The sequence below is a fragment of the Bombina bombina genome, chromosome 7 (genome assembly GCF_027579735.1).
Source record: "Bombina bombina isolate aBomBom1 chromosome 7, aBomBom1.pri, whole genome shotgun sequence".
NCBI lineage: Eukaryota > Metazoa > Chordata > Amphibia > Anura > Bombinatoridae > Bombina > Bombina bombina.
The window spans coordinates 115,632,045-115,655,969 of NC_069505.1; the positions used below are offsets into that span (position 1 = coordinate 115,632,045).

A 23,925-nucleotide genomic window follows, 5' to 3' on the forward strand; every position below is an offset into this window, starting at 1 on the left:
TTTGTCAGTTGAAAATCACTATTTTTTGACTGTTGAAATCACCATCTATACTGGAATTACAATACTGCAGTATTGGCTATAGAAAAGCTGTGTGTGCAAGAGGCTGCAATAGAAATTAACTTCACACTATGGGGCCGAATTATCAAGCTCCGAACGGAGCTTGATGTCCCGTGTTACTGGCTAACCTTCAGGATCGCTAAAAACTGCTTTGAGGAGGCAGACGGACATCGCCGGAAATCAACCCGATCAAATATGATCGGGTTGATTGACACCCCCTGCTAGTGGCTGATTGGCTGCGAAGCTGCAGGGGGCGGCATTACACCAGCAGTTCACAAGAACTGCTTGTGCAATGCTGAATGCGGAGAGCATATGCTGCCCGCATTCAGTGATGTCTGTCGGACATGATCCGCTGATCGGATCATGTTGGACAGACATTTGATAAATAGGCCCCTATGAGTGGGAGAAAGAGCACAGTCCATTTTAAAAGGGTGTTCCTGCAGGAGCTTTGAATACAATGACCTCTTACCAGCTGTTTTCCTAAGAACACTGTCTTTTTAACTGTAAAAGTAGTTAACCAGGATTCATGCTTTAAACCTGTAGACATTATTTAATACAGTGGCTCAAAAAGAAGGAAGCAAATGTAAAATTCATACCAACAAAATTGTAAAGTTTTCCAATACACTGTTCATCATATACTTCTCTGGTAAATGCTTCAGTTTGTGGATGAAATTAATCATATATTCACACATTGGGGAGCGATTAATTCTGTATACAAATCGTCCATTTTCAAACCTTGCATATTCAGTCTAAAAACAAAGAAAAAAACAAACGTGACTGGTTGCAAAATGTAGATAAAAAGGTATAAAAATGAGAGAAAATAGAAACAAATTTAATCACAGCAGCATTTCCCCCTTTCAGTTTTACTTATGCATGACACAGACAGAAATGAAAGACTTCCAGAAAAACATCCAAAACAAAGACTAGACAGTTTCAAAATAAAATCTATAGTTGTTAAACACATTGAGAAATGTTTAATAAAATAACTTTGTTACAACATTTGATTATTGCAGACATACTTGCTGGTAAGCATTGCTCTCATTTATGAAGCTGTGTAAGCCGCTTTGGGGCAGGTTCATTCAAGCCTGCAATGGTATTACAACTGCTGCTTCTTAAAAAGGGACATAAAACCCAAAATTTGAGCGTACTTTTTTAAACATATTTCCAATTTACTTCAATTATCAATTTCCTTCATTCTCTTGATATCATATGTTGAAGGAGGAGCAATGCACTACTGGGAGCTAGCTCAAAACATTGGTAAGCCAATGACAATAGGCATATATGTGCAGCCACCAATAAGCAGCTAGCTACCAGCTCCTGAGCCTACCTAGGTATGCTTTTCGACAAAGGATACCAAGAGATATCTAAGCACATTAGATAACAGAAGTAAATTGGAAAGTTGTTTAAAATTGTATGCTCTATGTGAATCATGAAAGATAAATGTGGGGTTTCATATCACTTTAGCATGTCTGCAATCTCAGAGGTTGCCGATGTCAAAATCTGAAATTGTTCATACAGGTTGACTGACTAGCCCTGCTCTTATGCGGCCGCCAATGGTGCTCTGGAGGCCTTTATGGTGTGGGGCCAGGTTCTCTTTTTAAGAACCTTGTCCCCATTCAGTAAGATAAAAGGGGGCCCTATTTGATTAACACGGGGAAAACTTAAAACACATAGTTAAAGTTCTGCTTAGGAGTGGCAAGACATGGTTACTGAGGTTGGAGGGACAACTGCATAGCCCAGATAAATAAGGGATATCAATATGAGTTGAGAGTAATCTGTAAGATGAAGCTGATCCAACAGAAAGAATAATAGTGGCAAGTGCAGAATTAGCCATTATTTACAAGAAGGGCTTGTTTTGTTAGATTGTAAGGAGCTTATAAATGGGCCACTTTATCTTCTGATTCTTTATACTTTGTGAAAACTAATAAGCAAATAAAAAAAATCACAGGGAGCTTGATAAACGTGACGTATGTGCATTTCTCTATGTCTATCTTCCATCAAAAAAGGGACAGGGGGAAAATGGGGAAATAAGTGGCTTCCTGTTAAGAAAATATTTCAAAGATGCATGAAAATGTGAACATGAAAATAAAATGCAATAAATAAAGTAAAATAAAAAATAAGGTAAAGCATAATTAAAATACTGATAACAAACATTAATGAAGAAAATGTATAACTTAACAACAGTAAAGAGAATCTGTTGGATCTGTAGGAAGTTAGCTAAGGGGAGGAACCCAGTACCGCTGGGGAGTGAACTTGGCGCTCTCCATTCTGAATATAGTTAGAAATAAGGATGTTGAACAGAGTCATATGTGTAATTTAAAATTAGAGGCGGTTGGGGCTTTGCCATTCCTCTAGAGGAGCAGCAGGCTCTTTATATGGTGCATGTAGGTTACAGCAAAATAAAACATTTAAAGTGCATTGTGAAAAATCATATTCACAACATAACAAGGCCTATTTAAAGGCCCCTACAGTTTTGTATGTGTCCTGTATGTACTAAGCAATGCTTTGTTGAATTGAGATTGTAAGAAGAAAAACATAATTTATGCTTACCTGATAAATTCATTTGTTTCATGGTATTGAGAGTCCACACTCTATTACTCCAGGGCATTACTATTCCATGCCACTAGGAGGCAGAAAAGATTCCCAAACCCCAAGAGCTCCATAAAACCCCTCCCACCTCACTGTCAACTCAGTCTTACGTATAGCCAAGCAAAAGAGGTAGGAAAAGAAATAAAGACCAAAATAATAGGAGCAGAAAAAAAATAAAAATAAACCAACACCAAAAATAAACAGGGTGGGTTCGCGTACCACCATGAAAGAAATTCATTTATCAGACAAGCAATTATGTTTTCTTTCATACAGGTGGCGAGAGTCCATGATCTATTACTCCTGGGAACTAATACCCAAGCTTTGAAATCCAAAAGTATTGAGAATTAAGGGCGGGGTAAAAAGAACATCTTTAACACAGAAAGAAAATCTACAACCCAAATAAAACCCAAGAAATAACCCAGAGAATATGCAATTAAAAAGACCAACAGACGAAATCAAAACTACCCGGTGACAACTGCCTGAAGGAGTTCCAACTAAAGGCTGCCTTAGAAAAAGTAAAATACAAAAAAAAAAAAATATAGAAATGAATAAAAGTATGCAAAAAAGGACAAGAAGCTACCTTGCAAAATTGGTCAACACAAGCCTCATTCTGAAAAACCCAAGAAGTGAAAACTGATCTGGTAGAATGGGCAGAAATCAGTCTAGGTGGAGGCTGTCCCACCTCCAAGTGTGCTTTAATTGACCAAGAAGCCAAAGAAATGTCAGGAGCTTTTTGCCCCTTCCTGGAACCAGAAAAGCGAGCAAACTAGAAGTTTGACTGAAGTCCTACGGAAAAAAGTCAAATATAGTCCACAAAATTGCCTTATCCTGAAGAAATATAAGATAAGAAGAACAACTTAGAGACTCTTCCAGCAGAAGAGATAGCCAAAAGAAATCAGACAGATATTGGCTAAAAAACTGTTTAAATTCTAGCCAAAGCTTGAACAAAACCATAAATGTCAGAAAGATTAACAATCTTCTGGTGGAATAAAACTGAAAGTGCAGAAAACTGACCTTTCAAATAGCTGGCTGATAAAAACTTTTTCAAAACCACCCTGCAAAAAATAGCACAATCCAAATAATTCTAAAAGAATGCCAAGAAAAAACATTATCTATACACCAGAAAATAAAGGTCTTACAACCCTAATGATAAATCTTACTAGTTGCAGCCCTACATCAAAGTCTCAACAACAGAATCAGAGAAACCTCTCTGCCAGAGAACTAACCAATCACCATGCCATTAAATCCTGATGGGAAAATGGGCATTGAGTCAAAGAGGCCTGAACACAGAGGAAAAAAAACCTAGGCAACTAAATACATGAACCAGGTCAGCATACCAGATTCTGCAAGGCCCAACTAAGGCAATCAAGAAACTAGCCTGATCTAAGAAATCACACTGGGAAGAAAAACTAAAGGAGGAAAAACATAAGCCAGCTGAAAACAATGAAGCTACCAAAGAAACCCCAAGCTCCTCTGAGGGTCCCTGGACCTCATATACAATCTGAAAAGTTTATTATTTAATTGAAGGAGACCCCAAAGATCCACTACCTGATAGAAAACATCCAGATAAAGAGACCACTCTACTTAATGCAATAAGTGACAACTAATTGTTCAATCATGAAACATGAACTGCAGAAATAAGGCAACAATTGGCTTCTGCCCAGAAAATAATTTGAGAAACTTCCCTCATAGCTAGTGAACTACAAATTCTCCACTGATTGGAGTAGGCCCCTGCTGAGACATTTTCTGAATGAAAACAGAGATAAAAAAGACTCCCTTCAACAAAGGCAGACACTGAAGGACTCTAAATATGGCATAATATTGCAAAACATAATAATTAGCAACCTCACCTCCAGAGAAAACCAAACCCCATGTGCCCTCAGAGACCCCCAGATGGCACTGTAATGTGAAAGACTTTATTCTGAAGAGATCAAAGTCCAACAGGACAAGCAAAATAAACTCCTTGCATAATAAGCTGATGATACAGCCACCCAGACAGGAACTAACTTGCCCTGTGATCTAGATAAATCCTTCTAAAACAGCTGAGACCAAATACTTCCATACAAAAAAGCAACAAAGAAAAAGGTGAGACTGAAGATTTAGACAAGCCAACACTAGCTACAACCTTAGAACTATTAAAGAGAGATTCATGGAAACTAAATCTTCTCTGGTTTCTCAGACAAGGTTTTTTTTTTCTGAGAGTTCATATAACTATTTGGAAATTTAATTTTCTAACCATATAGTTAAGGCAAACAACAGTTAAATACAAGAGATTCTGCTAAATGAAAAACAAAAAACAAAGAAGAGCCAAGATATTGATCAGGCAATGAGACGCTACAATACCCTGAGTACTGATCACAGACAAAAATGGTTCACAGAACATTAATAAATATTCTGGTAAAGCAACAAACTGCTTATCTAGAAAGGCAAACCTTAAAAGTAAATAATGTTCCAAGAATCGGAAACATGAAGATAAGCTTCTTTAAAATCTAATGTGGACACAAACTGACCTAAACTTAAGGCAGAATGGTCCAAATAGTTTACATTTTGAAAAAATGAACTCCTACAAACTTGTTCAGATCTTAAAGATAAAAAAAAATGGTCTGAAAGTTTCTTCTCTCTTGAGAAGATTTTTTTTTTAATAAAATCCCATCCCCTGTTCCAACAGAGGAACAGAAACAATCACTCCCATAAATACTAGATCCAAAAAAAAGCCTTCACAAGATTTTTAGGAAGAGAAGACAGAATAATCCTCCTATTATAGGCCTTATTCTGTGAACCTAGTCGATTATCGAACTAGGCTTCCAGACAGAGCCAATGGAACCTTGTTTCTGAGAGGAGAAAATGGACTTCTGTTACCTGTTCTGACAAGACGCAAAAACAATTAGAAGCTCTAGAATAGCCTTTTGACTCTTGTCCTGTGGAAGAAAAGCTTTCTATCCTCCAGTCACAGTAGAGATAATAGAATCCAAACAATATCTTTTAGGGGCAGAGTCAGAAGTCTCCATAACTGCAGGAAACTAACACAAAAGTTAGATGCAGAAAAAACAAGCATACAGCTACATGGTAATATCTCCATTAAAATAGCTATTGAAGAATAGGAAGTACGTATCCCCTCTGAAAGAAACTCTTAAAAACGTACAAATTAAAATAAAATCATTAAAACATAAATGCGGTAACACCCAGTCTGGAATCTATATAGCGTATTTATGAGAGGAAGGGTGAGTCAATTTGGCGTCATATAAAGAAAAAACCTATGTTGCTGATGTACGCAGACTCAAAAGCAGACATGCATCACTGTGTGTCCAAAAATGTACGAGTGCGGAAAAAACTCAGCGTGTTTAAAAATATAAGCGCATGAAACGCCGGTAGGCATTAAAATGTACACAGGCAAAGCATAATTACAAATACATAAAAAAAGAAAGGTTTTTAAAGGGTGAAATACGTAAAATAAAAATATACAACTGTCCCAAGGTCATATATATCTCAAACCTAAAAGGCTTATAGAGTGCCAAATAAAAAAAAATATATATAGTACTTACCATTACACATTATACTACTAGAGGAAACCAAAAGCAGTGCTGAAACATAACAGCTGAGGATCTAGAATAGGAGTATATTGATGAACCAACAGGAAGAGAGCAAAGGGCAAGTTCCTGCGACACCTGTGGAAAGGCTTGTGGCTAAATCCCAATAAGTGAAAAATATGCCACTAACTATACTCCTAATTCATCCCTCCAACAAGCACTGTACTCTGAAGGGAAAAATAGCCTTAACTCTGTCTGAGAACCCTTTTTTTACTAAAGAATCAAAAGCATATCTTTATTCTTCACCTTCTTCCAGCGAAGGCAAAGACACGACTGAGTTGACCGTGAGGTGGGAGGGGTTTTATAGAGTAATTCCTAGGAGTAATGAATCATGGACTCTCCCCACCTGTATGAAAGAAATAGGGGTATTAAATAGATAAATATGGATAATACACAATTACTACAATAAATACATCAGAATGTGATCACAACATTACCTCTACTTTTTCTACGACTTGTTTTCCAAATGAGCAAACTTTGGTGGAACATGTAATTGTCATATTTTCTGAACTCTCATATTGACTAGTAACACCATAAAAGGCTCCAGCATCATCTTGAATATTGCAGTTTAAGTCTGCCTGTCAAAATAAAACAATAAAACAAAATCTCAATCTTAAAAAAGCAAACAAAAGAAAAACACACACAAGATGCAATAAAGTAATCACAGTTAAAGACTTAGTGATGTAAATGCACTATTCACCTAGCATTTTACTGGTGTAATGTGCATTATTAAAAGGACACAAGTCAAAATTAAAATTTCGTAATTTAGATAAGAGTATGTCATTTTAAGAATGTTTCAATTCACTTCCATTATCAAATTGTTCACATTTCATTTTTTTATATGCACACTTTATGGAGGCGTATATATATATATATATATAAATATTATATTATATTCACACACACAAGTCTGTGTTTGGCTGATTTATATCACATGACACAGGAGACAAGAAAACTAAAATAAGTACTACTACTAATTCAAAACTTACAGTAGGTGCATTGTCTTTTTATTACACATGCATTGACTATGCAATTTTTGCTAGAACTGTTTCAAGATAAAGTATCCTCCGCTATTATGACACAAAACACATTCGACAAAATTCTAAAGAGATACACAACGTATTTTCAAACATATTTGCTTACAAATACGCTTCAAGCTATATGAGTTTTTTGCTTACTCAAAGAAATGCAGCAAAAAAAAACCCCAAACCCCCCCACAAAAAACAAGTATGCAAGAAACATGTACAATTGAAATCAATGGAATACATATTGCACTCTAATAAGAAACGCAGTAGTACAATCAAAACGTCTATATTTGCCTGAAAACCATACAAATGCTTACGTAATTGCTTATAAACCACACAAAATGTTTGAAACATCAAACATTTGTATTTTGTCATTAAGTCGTATTTGTTATTAAAATGTCGTAAAATAAGTGAAATTGCTCCCTTTTATGTTTCTATTTACGCATAATAAAAAAAATAATATTTTGCAATTATACCTTCATTAATTATTTTGCCCACTTTTCATGAAATATATCTGCAATTTGTGGGGTTTTTAAACTCTGAGAACTGGAAGAGCACACTGCAGACCTCACAGGCCAACCCTGCCACATATATTTTGCTAACTGGCCTCAGCAAAGGTGCCACAATTTTTCTGAGAAATAATATGACAGGATTGTAGAGTGGATCTGTGGGATTTTGAGGATGCACAAGAAGCTCTGGTTTGCAACTGGTGTTACAATTCAACCGAAAAGGTGTTCAATGGGTGTGAGGTCAGGTTTCTGTGCAGGGTAGTCAAGTTCCTCCATACTAAACTCGTCAACCCCGGTCTTCATTGACCATGCTTTGTGCTTAGGGGCACAATAATACTGGAACAGGAAATGGGTGTCCCCAAATTGTTCCCACAAAGGTGGAAGCACTCAACCATCTAAAATGTCTTTGCATCCTGGAACATTAAATGGACGCTTCATTTGAACTAAAGGGCCTGGCCCAAACCCTGAAAAATATCCCTGGCCATTATTTCTCCTAAACCCCCCCCCTCTGCTCTGTAGTGAGCAATGCAACAGATGATTCTTACATGCTACAGCACCCCTACTCTGAGTTTACGTGGTCTACCACTACATGACTGGGCTGCTGCTGCTGCTATTAAATGTTTCCATTTCACAATAATAGCACTTACAGTTTACTGGGGAAGAGCTAGTAGGGCAGAAATTTCACAAACTTGTGGTAAACTTGGCATCATATCAGTTACTGAGTTCTTCAGTAGAACTTATTGTACTGCTAACATTAGTCTATGGCGATTTTATGGCTATGTGCTATATTTTATACACCTGTTAGCAATGAGTGTGGTTGTAACACCTGAGCTCTATCATTTGTACGGGTGTCCACCTACATTTGGCCATATAGTGTATTTTACCTCAGAATGTCTTCACTTAACCAGAGTGCTCTGTGAGTTGTTATCCTTTAGCTTTTAACAGTTATCTGTAAGGTGGAACAAACAAAACAGCAGATCAGCAGCATCAGTGCCGAGTTCACACTTTGTTTTACTGTATTTTCATTGGATTTCACCAAAATGTCACAAGATTTCATAGCAAGCTTAGTGTGACTAGACCTGCACATGCCAGATGCACGCTTCTTTGTAAGTGCCAGAACAAGCGCCCTAAATGGACATTGGTTAAGTAAATTTGTGAGGTGAAATTTTTTTTTTTTTTGCTCATCCATTATTTTCTTGGCTGCTTTTTACAACTGTGCTTCATCATATTTGGCATTTGGGTAACGTCCCACATCCCTTTAGACCTGCAGTGCATGAGTTTCCCAAGCAGTAATTTACGTGTGTGTTAGATATATATATATATATATATATATATATATATATATATATTTATCTGCTGGGGAGAAAACACTTTTCGTCTGCAGCTTACATTTTGTATGGAAAGCTGAATTGGGTTACAACACAATACATGGTCAGGTAAAGTGGTCTGACAAATAAGCTGCCACACCGTCTATATGCATGCTGAGGTCTCAAGAAGCAATTTTACAGAGGAATCAGAATATAGTCCCACCACTTTTCAGTCTAAAGGGAATGGACAAAAGATTCAAGCTCCTGTAGACAGAGGATTTTTTTTACTGTATGTCTCACCTAAGGCCTAATTATGACCGTTGCAGAATAGCTGCCAAATGAAGGAAAGCACATCTCCTATTTCTATTGAAGCATGGGTACTTTATACAATAATTGGTGACTTACAATTTATACACAGAAATTGAACACCTTTTTAAATGTGTCAGATTCTTCCATGCTTAGGACATATTGATTGATGGGCTGCCCGCGGAGCTTACAAAACATGTAATTGGTAACCTGTAGGGTGAAAAGGACTATAGGAGAATAGGATGATAATGGCTGTTAAAAAATAAAAAAAATAAAGAAATAGGACATGGAAGTATCCTGCTAAGTGGTTTTCCCAAGAACATTTCTTAAAGCACATTTAAATATTCCCCAAGTACCCTCTAGTGAAGCAAGCACAAAAATGTATTCTTAAGAAAATAACTAAAATAAATAGTGTTAAACAAAATTTCTTTAGACTATATGATCTTGTGCAATAGAACCTTCCTCAGCACACTGTTCTTTGACACAATTTTATTAGACTGGATATAAGTATTATCTGCTGTTCTTGTCCTGTGTGTAAGAGAGACCTAAACCCAGACATTATCATAAAATAAAGTGTAAACCATTTAAATACAATGCTCAAATGCCTAACTGTAAAATATGCAACATAAGAATTACAAGTGAATACAATAGCTAATTTTTGAAGAGAGGTCATCAACTGATAATACTCATAAAAGCTGTTTTTCCACTTACAAAATAAAACTAGGCCACAGGGATAAAAAGAGATTTTGACATTGCCTTAGAATTGTGTTTTATCAATTAGAAATGGCCTAATCTGGTGACAAACTGGGGGGAAGATTACCAACTCCTTTCTACAAATCATTTGATCTAATCTTCTGATCTTTATTGGTTTTGTATACTGAACAAACCTGAAAGACAGTACAGTATATACTAGCCATCTATTTTTATATGTACTATTATTTATAAAGATGATGCATACCATTTTGCTGTTCGTTTTTGTTTTTTCCCCCCCAGTGATCATAGGTTTTAAACAAAGTCCCTGATGAAGTGCCCAGCCCAAAATAAAACCTGAAATCCTTCAAATTTCAAGAAACAATAGTTACCTGCACCTGTCTAAGCCGCTGCTGTTATTGGGAATAAGAATTAAATGATGAACTTTTGTGCACTGATGAAGGAGTTCTGTTTCCTTAAATCTAGAACAGCTTAATATTGCTTCTAATATTTTAAGACCGGGGTCAGTTTCTGGTGGCTAGAAATGTTTTTGTACTTAAAGGGACACTAAACCCACATTTATTCTTTAATGATTCAGACAGAGCATGCAATTTTAAGCAACCTTCTTATTTACTCCTATTATCAATTTTTCTTCAGTTACCTGCTTTCTTTATTTAAGAAAGCCGGACCATTTTGGTTCAGAACCTGGGTGATGCTTTCTTATTGGCTTGCTAAATATAGCCACCAATAAGCAAGCGCTATTGGTGGCTGAACCTAAAATGGACTGGCTCCTAAGATTTAAATTCCTGCTTTTTAAATAAGGATAGCAAGAGAACAAAGAAAAATTGATAGTAGTAGTAAATCAGAAAGTTGCTTAAAATTGTATGCTCTATCTGAATCAGGAAAGATAAAATGTGGGTTTATTATACTTTTTAATAGCTTTTTTGGGTCAGTTATTTTTTTGATTCTATCACTTTGCCCTGATAACAAGAGAAACAAGAATAAAGTCTAGAATTTTATTGCTACTTTACTTAGATAAGCAAAGCAGCATATTAAGTAATGGGTCATCTGCCCAGGAATGAAGATGCAACTGGAGTCATTCTTCTATATGTAATGCAGATCATATGCTCCTCGAAGCAAGATCTGATCTTCCTCTTGTATCAGTTTGTTATGTTTGGTCTGTTATATGTGACTGCATTCCTTTTTACAACAAATTACTGTCATTGTGTTACCCCTGCAGAATTTCCAGAGCTTTACAAATAAATTATAATATATAAGTAGGTTCAAAAAGAGCTCTCCAGTAAAAACTTCACAAAAACACTGGACATTTAAATGTCTAGTTTTATAAAGCCAATTAACTAAATGTGAGAGGCCTCCTATGCCTCACCGCATTACAAATATGGATCAGAAACCAGTGAAGGGCTGTCAAGGGGCTCAACTCACTTCTGTGTACATGTGTTACTGGTAGCCAAAGAAGTACAATCATTAAATTTGTATCTTGCTGGCAGCCGAAGGGTAAAAATACTGCACAGTTGTGAAAAACATAGATCATGGGATCAAGTTAGCAGTGAGGTTAACGCAGAGCTCTTGGGGAGGGGGGGGGGGTGACCCCAACTAGCTACCATTGTGCCCAGACCAGAATTTTTATGGAAAGCTGGCAACCCTAATAGTCATCTATAAAAGAAATTTTATTAGCAGGCGCCACACCATGTCTTAAGGTATCCTGAATGGTCTGTTTATCGAGCTCTGTCATCTCTTTGCTCCGGAGAAGCAATGCTTTACTGAGACCAAACAACAAATCTGGTTAACCAATGACAAGAGGCATGCGGGTATAGCCACCAATCAGCAGCTAGCTCCATGTAGTGCATTGCAACTCCTAAGTCTGACTAGGTATATTCTTCAACAAAGCATACAAAGAGCACAAAGTAAGCATCATCATAGAAGTAGCAAATCCAATCCTCCACACCTCACAAGGAGCTAACTATACATGTTTCAGGCTGATCATAGACTGGCTCATAGAAGTAAACTGAAAAATCTTCTAAAATGGCATGCTCTATCTAAATCATAAACATTTCATTTTGACTTTAGTGTCCCTTTAAGCATACGTATGTCCTGTCAACCAATCTAGATATCAGAGATGAAGTTGAATGCTTATTACACTTACAAGGTTTTTTTTTTTTTTGAGAAACTAGGGGATAGAGGGACTTTTCAAACATGGATCAGTCTAGATAGGAATAGATCTGCTGAATGCCTTTGTGCGCCAGCGCCCAATGCATGTGCATCATTCAGAAGCCACCGACTTCAGACACTAGTTCCTGACTGGAACCACAGAGCGGGGTCTTAACAAGGTAATAAAGGGTACTATTAAGCTATATTTTATTATATGTGGTGCGCTGTAGGTTGGTTCAATGATTGAAACAAACATGGTTTTTTTTAACCAAGAGATGACTCCATGACTGATGTATTTTTTGTTGCTTTGTGGGTGGTTTCTAAGTCACCAAGTTACAATTCTTCACTGTATTTCTTGGAACTCAGTCTATGGAATCGGATTATTGACATTTTCATAATCGCAAATGTTCTCTCGGATGTTTGTGTATTGTGTGAATCTCTCCCCTCTGCAACTGAAGAAAAATCTAATTACGTCTCTATTTTCTGTCTAACAATATTGCACCTGAGACTGAAGTCTGCTCAACAAGATTTTTCATCATGAAAGGTCATTTTAGCCAAATAATGTTTTGCATACTTAAATGGGGGGATATTATTGCTAATTTCTCAACTGAACCATTCTATTCAAAAAATGGAAGTCTTGCTTATTGTAACTGCATTTAAACAAAATCATCAATTCAACAGACTCTTTGTCCAAATTAATTTTAATAGATAACCACTACATCAAATGATGTTGAAAGGGTTTTCTGATAACAAAAGAATGCACTTTCAAAGCTACTTTTTTGCAATGCAAATTATAAGCAATGACAAGCATTTCTTTTTAAATTCACTGAAGGTGCTCTACATAATAAAATTTTTGTGTTTTTTTTCTCCTCTACGGTTAACAAAAACGCTGCAGCAAACTCTTTCTGGAAATCTGTAAAGAGACTGATGGTGAAAATAGCGGCTAACGGATTACCAGCAGTTGCCGCAGTTTGGGTGAACTTGTATAAAATAAAGCAACACTTCTGACTGTGCTGTTACAGCTTGATCAAGCAAAGATGCTTCTAGTAAAAGATATCACTGTTTTAGCGTTAACATTTTTCTCTGCACGTGAAGCATAGCTAAATGTTGTCACTGCACCCACATTTTAAATAATGCAGCTGTTCAGATCATCACTGGGGCTTGAATCATGTCAGAAATGAACAAACTGAGTAATTACAAGATGGTACAAGCAACTTAGGCTTTCTGAGCAAGTGCTGTGTTTAAAATGCTGGTGCACGGTGCATACTTAAATACATTTTTGAAACAGCTATAGCTTTTATTAGAAGCATTTTTGCTAATGCATGTATATTACAAAAATACTTCTGTTCAATACCGAAATGCACCCATGTGGTTTCCAATTTTGGCTGGAATAACCCTTTAAACTTAAATACATTTACAGTAGTATCCAGTGCTACTGCTACAAGCCATTCCAATTGATTATCATCATGCAATCTTGATTGCTTGGCTACCAATCCACCAACATTAATGCCAGAATCTTCCAAGGTGGATCTTTTGCTACTTGTCTGAGAATTAGTAGCATAGTCTTATTGGCCATAGAGAAAGTATTGCAATGAATCTTGCTTGTTCCTTTATGATTCTAGACAGAAACTGGGGTAACAATGATGGGGGGGGGGGGGTGTGCAAATCAGTTAAAAATTCCAAATATGAGGGGGCGTCTCCAGGCAGCGACTGACCGGTCGCAATTCTCTAGAGCTCCAGGAGAAATAAAGTTAATCCGCCGATCATCATAACTCTACAGCATCTAACAAATTTACGTCTGGCATCGTAATTGTCAATGTACATAGATTATTCTATCAGCCTAAACCGCTGTATTTATGACCCAGGGGACGGAGTTGGACAACTAAGGCCTGTAGAGGCAGCATTTATAAAGGTAGTGCACCCCCCCGAGCCACCGGGGTATCCAGCCAGAATGGAGTACATCCAATAACCAAGACAGCATAATAGACTCTCTCAAGCTTATACTATCTACAAATACAGTCACAAATGGCCGATCAGCATAACATACATAAGTGGCGACACAGAAACTACCTACAGCTATGTAGAATGACAACCTCTTCGATAACCTGGACTTTCACTTCACAAAAAATTGAACTATATTTCAAGTACTAATAGATAAAATACCCTCAGTGCAAGACATACAGATTCTGATTGATAAACTCACTCCTGCAAGACTTAACCACTTCTGAAGCATCGGAATGAGGAAAAACCACATAATACAGAGAACTCCCTATCTGATGCCGCGCAGGACGACGATAACAAGCCATCAAACACCACCACGAAACCAACGATCACACCAACATCAATGGAAAACAAGCGCAATATAAAGGAAGACCCAGATCGGCACTACTATCATGCAACCTGCTTCTCTTATACTTCAAAAGCAGCAGCGAGGAGAAGCACTGCCAAATACCATAAAATGGTGCAGAAGAAAGTGTCTCACAATCTTCTGAATAGCACATTGCATGAAACCTCAACACCTACTCTTAACGGCAAACGAAACCCATCTTCCTCTGCAGCATTGCCCTCAGTTTCTGATGGACTGACATGCTGGTCGCGGTGGACAGAACAAAAAAACTCAGTCAGCGTGGATGCTTTGGGAGCTCGGGGGGGGGGGGGGGGGGACTCCCAGAGGGCCACGGACTTGGAAACACCATGTCTCCTAATAAGCAGCAGTGAACCGGATAGTAAATTAGACCCCACTTCAAGGATAAGGACTCTTAATTACATTATCAGATCCAGAAGGGAGATCCTCTCTTTGTGCAGACACCGGGACTTGGCTCTATTCTCGAGCAAATAGTGAGGATGGAAGATGTGCATATAATGAATCATAGACCCTAAACCTTTAGCTTAAAGCTTATTAATGGACTCTTTATGAAATTAAATACTATATACTTTGTTTGAAAATTGTTTAAGTCCAAAAGGCATTTGGTTAATAAATCCCTAGTATTAGATATCGTAATAACTACTAAAAATCCAGGCTCACATATATGGCTCTTTTTACATAATACAGCTGTTAAATATACACCTTTCTCCCTGTTTTGCGGCCGAAGCCACATGAAGGATACATCTCATTACCATGATTATAATGTACCAACACACCCCTAAAGGCATAAAAAGCTGTCTGAACCCTTGGGAATTTTACATCAATAGTGAGCCCTTATACCCAAACACCTATAACACCTCATTATAACCTAGGGATAGATTTATAGAATGTCTTAATATGTGGGTTGTTGAGCATTAAACTCCACATGGCATTGCAGAAGTAATAGTATAAACTTCAAAGATTGGTTATTACTATATATAAGTTTAAAACAGTTTATTTAGAAATATTAGTAAGTTGGTATAGAGTTATTTTAGTAAGATGGATGTGCATTTGATTCTGGCTACTGCATACACTTTCTCAAAGAGAAGAGAGAGTACAATAATCCTTCTCACTCACTAGCTAAGTTTAACAAGCAAACAGGATGCAGTTATTCCTTATGTTAAATCACTTAATTTCCCTCTTATCTAAAACAAATTTGTTTTAACTGCAGTACAGGTCCAAGAGTGGCCTGGACCAAAATGTAAGCGTGAGGGTAAAAATGAGGACAAATGTAATCAAGCCTTCCTATAGTTATCAAGTATGAAGTTTACACAAATATATGATGTAACACTTGTACTTTTCATGATTTGTACATATTTTTTTTTTTTTGGTCCTTAATAAAAAATAAAAATAAAATTCCAAATATGAGAAATGTGACCTCCAACTGAGAAACCATATCAGTGACGTATATCATGAGTCTTGCTGGACACTGAAACATCTATTTATAACCACTTATCACTACCTCACTTGTAAAACTACCCAGCTACTCTGGGTTCAGGTGCCATTACAACACAGATGAGGTACAAATTTATTCTTCTCTCTTAACCATTCCCCCTCTCTAATGAACCATGTTGACAAAGATCTATCCAAAAATCTCTTCCTAAAGGGCTATGGGTGGAACACCATGAAATATAGGTTTTAAAAACCAGATGATCAATTTTCCTTGAAACAGTTTTACAAGCTTGTAACATAGTATTAATTACGGAGTCAGAGAAACCTCTATGTCATAGTACTAAGCGTTCAATTTCCATACCTTAAAATTTAATAATTTGAGATCCTGATGGAAAAACGGACCTTGAGACAGAAGGTCCGGCCTTAACGGAAGTGGCCAAGGTTGGCAACTGGACATCCGAACAAGAACCGCATACCAAAACCTGTGTGGCCACGCTGGAGCCACCAGCAACACAAACAATTGTTCCATGATGATTTTGGATATCACTTGGAAGAAGAACTAGAGGTGGAAAAATGTAAGCAGGATGATAACACCAAGGAAGTGCCAGCGCATCCACTGCTTCCGCCTGAACATCCCTGGACCTGGACAGGTATCTGGGAAGTTTCTTGTTTAGATGAGAGGCCATGAGATCTATCTCTGGAAGACCCCACATCTGAATAATCTAAGAAAACATCTGTATGGAGAGACCACTCCCCTGGATGTAAAGTCTGACGGCTGAGATAATCCGCCTCCCAATTGTCTACACCTGAGATATGCACCGCAGAGATTAGACAGGAGATGGATTCCGCCCAAGCAAGTATCCTAGATACTTCTTTCATTGCTTGGGGACTGTGAGTCCCACCCTGATGATAGACATATGCCACAGTTGTGATATTGTCTGTCTGAAAGCAAATTAACGGTTCTCTCTTCAACAGAGGCCAAAACTGAAGAGCCCTAAAAATTGCACGGAGTTCTAAAATATTGATTGGTAATCTCGCCTCTTGAGATTTCCAAACCCCTTGGGCGGTCAGAGATCCCCAAACAGCTCCCCAACCTGAAAGACTTGCGTCTGTAGTGATCACAGTCCAGGTTGGCCGAACAAAGGAGGCCCCTTGAACTAAACGCTGGAGATTTAACCACCACATCAGAGAGTGTTGAATATTGGGATTTAAGGATATTAACTGTGATATCTTTGTATAATACCTGCACCATTGATTCAATATGCAAAGCTGAAGAGGTCTTATGTGAAAACGAGCAAAAGGAATCGCGTCCGATGCTGCAGTCATGAGGCCTAAAACTTCCATGCACATAGCCACTGAAGGGAATGACAGACTGAAGGTGCCGACAGGCTGCAACCAATTTCAAACGTCTCTTGCCTGTTAGAGACAGAGTCATGGACACTGAATCTATTTGGAAACCTAAAGGGGTGACCCTTGTCTGAGGAATCAAGAAACATTTTGGTAAATTGATCCTCCAACCATGTCTTTGAAGAAACAACACTAGTTGATTTGTGTGAGATTCTGCAGAACGTAAAGACTGAGCTAGTACCAAGATATTGTCCAAATAAGGAAACACCGCAATACCCTGCTCTCTGATTACAGAGAGTAGGGCATCTAGAACCTTGGAAAAGATTATAGGAGCTGTTGCTAGGCCAAATGGAAGAGCAACAAATTGGTAATGCTTGTCTAGAATAGAGAATTTCAGGAACTGATAATGTTCTGGATGAATCGAAATATGAAGGTATGCATTCTGCAAGTCTATTGTAGACATATTATGTCCTTGCTGAACAAAAGGCAGAATAGTCCTTATAGTCACCATCTTGAAAGTTGGTACTCTTACATAGCGATTCAACATTTTCAGATCCAGAACTGGTCTGAATGAATTTTCCTTCTTTGGGACAATGAATAGATTTGAATTAAACCCCAGACCCTGTTCCTGAAAAGGAACCGGCATGATTACCCCTGAAGACTCCAGGTCTGAAACACATTTCAGGAAAGCCTGAGCTTTTACTGGATTTGCTGGGATACGTGAGAGAAAGAATCTTCTCACAGGAGATCTTACTCTGAATCCTATTCAATACCCTTGAGAGACAATGCTCTGAATCCATTGATTTTGGACAGAATTTATCCAAAAATCCTTGAAAAACCTTAATCTGCCCCCTAGAAGCTGAGCTGGAATGAGGGCCGCACCATCATGCAGACTTAGGGGCTGACTTTGTTTTTTTAAATGGCTTGGATTTATTCCAATTTGAGGAAGGCTTCCAAATGGAAGCAGATTCCTTGGGGGAAGGATTATATTTTTGTTCCTTATTTTGACGAAAGGAACGAAAACGGTTAGAAGCCTTAGATTTGCCCTTAGGTTTTTTATCCTGAGGCAGAAAAACCCCTTTTCCTCCAGTAACAGTTGAAATAATAAAATCCATCTGAGAACCAAATAAATTATTACCTTGGAAAGAAAGAGATAATCTAGATTTAGATGTCATATCAGCATTCCAAGATTTAAGCCACAAAGCTCTTCTAGCTAAAATAGCTAAAGACATGGATCTTACATCAATTTTGATAATATCAAAAATGGCATCACAAATAAAATGATTAGCATGTTGCAGTAAACGAACAATGCTACATATTTCAGAATCCAACTCTTGTTGCGCTAAATTCTTCAACCAAAAAGTTAATGCAGCCGCAACATCAGCCAAAGAAATTGCAGGCCTGAGAAGATGACCTGAATATAAATAGGCTTTCCTTAGATAGGATTCAAGATTCCTATCTAAAGGATCTTTAAACAAAGTACTGTCTTCCATAGGAATAGTGGTACGTTTAGCAAAAGTAGAAATAGCCCCATCAACTTTGGGGATTTTTTCTCAAAACTCTATAGAAATTGCTGGCAAAGGATACAGTTTTTTTAACCTTGAAGAAGGAATAAAAGGAGTACCTGGCTTATTCCATTCCTTAGAAATCATATCGGAAATAGCATCAGGAATAGGAAAAACCTCTGGAGTAACCACAGGAGGTTTAAAAACAGCATTTAAATGCTTACTAGTCTTAATGTCAAAAGGACTAGTTTCCTCAATATCCAAAGTAATTAAACCCTTCTTTTAACAAAGAACGAATATACTTTATTTAAAACAAATAAGTAGATTTGTCAGTGTCAATATCTGAGGAAGGATCTTCTGTCTCAGATAGATCCTCATCAGAGGAGGATAAATCATTATGTTGCCGGTCATTTAAAATTTCTTCAACTTTATGAGAAGTTTTAAAAGACCTTTTACGTTTATTAGAAGGCGGAAATGCAGACAAAGCCTTCTGAATAGAATCAGTAACAAATTCTTTAAAATTCATAGGTATATCATGTACATTAGAAGTTAAAGGAACTGCAACTGGCAATGCACTATTACTGATGGATACATTCTCTGCGTGTAAAAGTTTATCATGACAACTATTACAAATAACATTCGGAGATATAATTTCCACAATCTTACAACAAATGCTCTTAGCTTTGGTAGAACCGATGTCAGGCAGCAACGTTCCAACAGATACTTCTGAGGCAGGATCAGATTGAGACATCTTGCAAAATGTAAAAGAAAAAAACAACATATAAAGCAAAATTTTCAATTTCCTTATATGACAGTTTCAGGAATGGGAAAAAAATGCAAACAGCATAGCCCTCTGACATAGAGAAAGGCAAGAGGCAAACGGCAATGGGGTATAAAACTACTGAAAAATTTGGCGCCAAGTATGACGCCCAACGTGAGAGAAAATTTTTTGGCGCCAACAACATCCGGAAATGACACACTTGTGTTACTAACGACGCAACCGTGTGTAAGACTCCCGCGTCAACTACGACGCCGGAAGTGACGAACTAGCATCAACGAAAGTACTTTTCGTGCCAAAAATTCTCGTGCCAAGAATGATGCAATAAAGTCTAACATTTGGCACACCCGCGGGCCTAATGCTGCCCGCAATTTCAAAGTAAAAAGTAGTCAATTTGAAAAAAAAAAGACTAAACCCCAGGTAAGAAAAAAATATTTCTTAATATGTTTAATTTCCCAAATATGAAACTGACAGTCTGCACAAGGAAATACATGAAATATTTAGAACTTTATATAAATGCATAAAGTGTCAGACCATAGCTGGGGTGTCTTAAGTAATAAAAAACATACTTACCAAAAAGACACCCATCCACATATAGCAGATAGCCAGACCAGTACTGAAACAGTTATCAGTAGAGGTAATGGTATATGAGAGTATATTGTCGATCTGAAAAGGGAGGTAGGAGATGAATCTCTACGACCGATAACAGAGAACCTATGAAATAGACCCCCGTTAGGGAAATCATTGCATTCAATAGGTGATACTCCCTTCACATCCCTCTGACATTTGCTGTACTCTGAGAGGAATCGGGCTTCTAAATACTGAGAAGCGCATGTCAACGTAGAAATCTTAGCACAAACTTGCTTCACCACCTCCATAGGAGGCAAAGTTTGTAAAACTGAATTGAGGGTGTGGTGAGGGGTGTATTTATAGGCATTTTGAGGTTTGGGAAACTTTGCCCCTCCTGGTAGGATTGTATATCCCATACGTCACTAGCTCATGGACTCTTGCCAATTACATGAAAGAAATATAAGCAGGTTGGTAACACCAAGGAACTGCTAAGGCATCCACCATCTCCGCCTGAGGATCCCTGGACCTGGAAAGGTATTTGGGAAGCTTCTTGTTTAGACAAGAGGCCATCAGATCTATTTCTGGAAGACCCCACATCTGTACAAGATGTAAAAAAACAACTGGATGGAGAGACCACTCCCCCGGATGTAAAGTCTGACTATTGACATAATCCGCTTCCCAATTGTCTAGACCTGGGATATGAATCGCAGAAATTTGACAAGAGTTGGATTCCGCCCAAGAAAGTCTCCGAGACACATCCTTCATTGCTGAAGTACTGAGAGTCCCTCCTTGATGATTGACATATGCCACTGTTGGGATTTAAGTATATTAGTTGTGATATCCGAGTATAATCCCTGCACCATTGGTGCAACATGCAAAGCTTTAGAGGCCTCATATGAAAATGAGCAAAGGGGATCACGTCCGATGCTGCAGTCATGAGACCTAAACTTCCATGCACATAGCCACTAAAGGGAATGATAGAGACTGAAGGTTTAGACAAGCTAAAAAGTAACTTCATTCATCTCTTGTCTGTCAGAGAAAGAGTCATGGACACTAAATCTATCTGGAAACCTAAAAAGGGTGACCCTTGTCTGAGGAATCAAGAAACTCTTTTGTAAATTGATCCTCAAACCATGTTTTTGGAGAAACCACACTAGTTGTTTTGTGTGAGATTCTGCTAAATGAAAAGATTGAGCTAGTACAAAGAAATCATCCAAATAAGGAAAAACGCAATACCCTGCTCTCCTCCTTTAAAAAGATTCTCGGAGCAGTCGCAAGGACAAACGGAAGAGCGACAAATTGGTAATGCTTGTCTAGAAAAGAGAATCTCAGAAAATGATAGTGGTCTGGATAAATTGGTATGTGAAGATAAGCGTCCTGTAAGTCAATTGTGGACATGACATGACGTTGCTGAACAAAAGGCAGAATAGTCCTTATAGTCACCATCTTGAAATGAAAGTTCGGACTCAAAACAATTTTTAAAATGTCAGATCCAGAATTGGTCTAAACAAATCTTCTTTCTTTGGGACAATTAATAGATTTGAATAAAAACCCAAACTCCGTTCCTGCAGAGGAACTGGAACAATCACCCCTGAAACACATTTCCGAAAAGTCTATGCTTTCACAGGGTTTGTTGGAACATGAGAAAGAATCTTCCCATGGGAGATCTTATTTTGAAACCTATTCGATACCCCTGAGAAACAATATTCTGAATCCACTGATTTTGAACAGAAACTGTCCAAATGTGTTGAAATAATTTCAATCTGCCCCCCACCAGTTGAACTGGTTTGAGGGCCACACCTTCATGCAGTCTTAGGGGCTGGATTTGTTTTTTTATAAGGCTTGGATTTATTCCAATTCGGAGATGGTCTCTAATTAGAGCCAGAGGCCTTAGGGAAGGAGAGGCCTTTTGTTCTCTATTCTGACAAAGGGAACTAAAACTTTTGGGAGCTTTAAATTTACCCTTCGATTTTCCTATCTTGGGATAGAAAACTCCCTTTCCCATGGTAATAGTGGAGATAATGGAATCCAATTGAGAACCAAATAAATTACTACCCTGAAATGATAAAGATAGTAATCTAGATTTAGACACCATATCAGCATTCCAAGATTTAAGCCATAAAGCTCTTCTAGTAAGAATAGCTAAAGACATAGATTTAATATCCATCTTAATGACATCAAATATAGCATCACAAATGAAATGATTAGCTTGTTGAAGTAAAATAACAATGATAGACAATTCAGGATCTGTTAACTGTTGAGCTAAACTGTCCAACCAAAAAGTTGAAGCAGTAGCAACATCAACCATATAAATGGCAGGCCTAAGAATATAGCCAGAATGTAAATATGCTTTTCTAAGATAGGATTCAATCTTCCAATCTAAAGGATTCTTAAAGGAAGTACAATCTTCCATAGCAATAATAGTACATTTGGCAAGAGTAGACATAGCCCCATCAACCTTAGGGACTTTTTCCCAAAAATCTAAATTAGCCACAGGTAAAGGATATAGCTTTTTAAACCTAGAAGAAGGGTTAAAAGAAGCACCAAGATTAAACCATTCCTTAGTAAACATACGAGAGAAAGCATCTGAGGGCACCACATCCTGCAGAACCTTTCTACCAAAAGGTCCTGCAGGTTCTGCAGGTTCTCCCAGAAGCAAAAACATCAAAATTTATAAAATTTTGCAAAAGTATGTAAGGATGACCAGGTGGCTGCCTTACAAATCTGCTCCATAGAAGCCTCATTCTTAAAGGCCCAAGAAGAGGCCACAGCTCTAGTCGAGTGAGCCGTAATCCTCTGAGGAGGCTTGTGTTCCACTGTCTCATAAGCCAGACTGATCATACTCCTCAACCAAAAAGATAAAGAAGTTGCAGAGGCCCTTTGCCCCCTGCACCTTCCAGAGTACACAACGAATAAAGACGACGACTGTCTCAACTCCGTGGGTTGAAGGTAAAACTTAAAGGCCCGAACCACATCCAGATTATGAAGTAACCTCTCCTTCTAAGAGGAAGGGTTAGGACACAAGGAAGGAACCACTATTTCCTGCTTAATGTTACGACTCAACACTACCTTGGTAAGAAATCCCAAACCGGTTCAGAACGGCTTTGATAGCATGAAAAACTAAGTAAGGAGGCTCAAATTGTAAGGCCGCCAACTCAGACTCTGCGTGCCGATGCAATATCCAATAACAACAGTGCCTTCCATGAGAGAATCTTAATGTCCAGGGCATGCATAGGCTGAAACAGAGCCCTCTGCAAAACCTTAAGCACCAAGTTTAAGCTCCAGGGAGGAGCCGGATTCCTGAAGAACGGTCTTATCCTAACCAGAGCCTGAACAAAAGGACAGAATGTCAGGAAGCTCCGCAAGCTTCTTATGCAATGATACCGATAAAGCCGAAATCTGTCCCCTTAGGGAACTGGTGACAAGACCCTTATCCAGACCATCCTGGAGAAAGGCCAAAATCCTGGATACCTTGACCTTGTGCCATGGGTATCCTCGTTCCTCACACCAGGACAGGTAGGTCCTCCACACCTTGTGGTAGATGTGTCTAGTGACCGGCTTCCTGACCTGGACGAGAGCGTCGATTACTCTCTCTGAAAAACTCTTTTGGCTAAGACTAGGCGTTCAATCTCCACACAGTCAGCCTCATATAATCAGATTTTGATGTAGAAAAGGACCTTGAACTAGCCG

The 23,925-nt window shown here is 38.1% G+C and overlaps 1 protein-coding gene across 9 annotated transcripts in view; it reads right to left on the reverse strand.

Annotated features, from left to right (window-relative positions):
- TEAD1 (TEA domain transcription factor 1) overlaps positions 1–23,925 on the reverse strand; it is a 559,482-nt gene that overhangs the window by 42,469 nt on the left and 493,088 nt on the right. For all 9 annotated transcript variants that reach the window (XM_053720256.1, XM_053720253.1, XM_053720254.1 and 6 more), the window contains 2 exons: positions 6,671–6,811; positions 654–806 (listed from right to left, as the gene is read on the reverse strand). In XM_053720256.1, the coding sequence (XP_053576231.1) occupies positions 654–806; positions 6,671–6,811 (294 nt within the window). The remainder of the gene's footprint in view (positions 1–653; positions 807–6,670; positions 6,812–23,925) is intronic.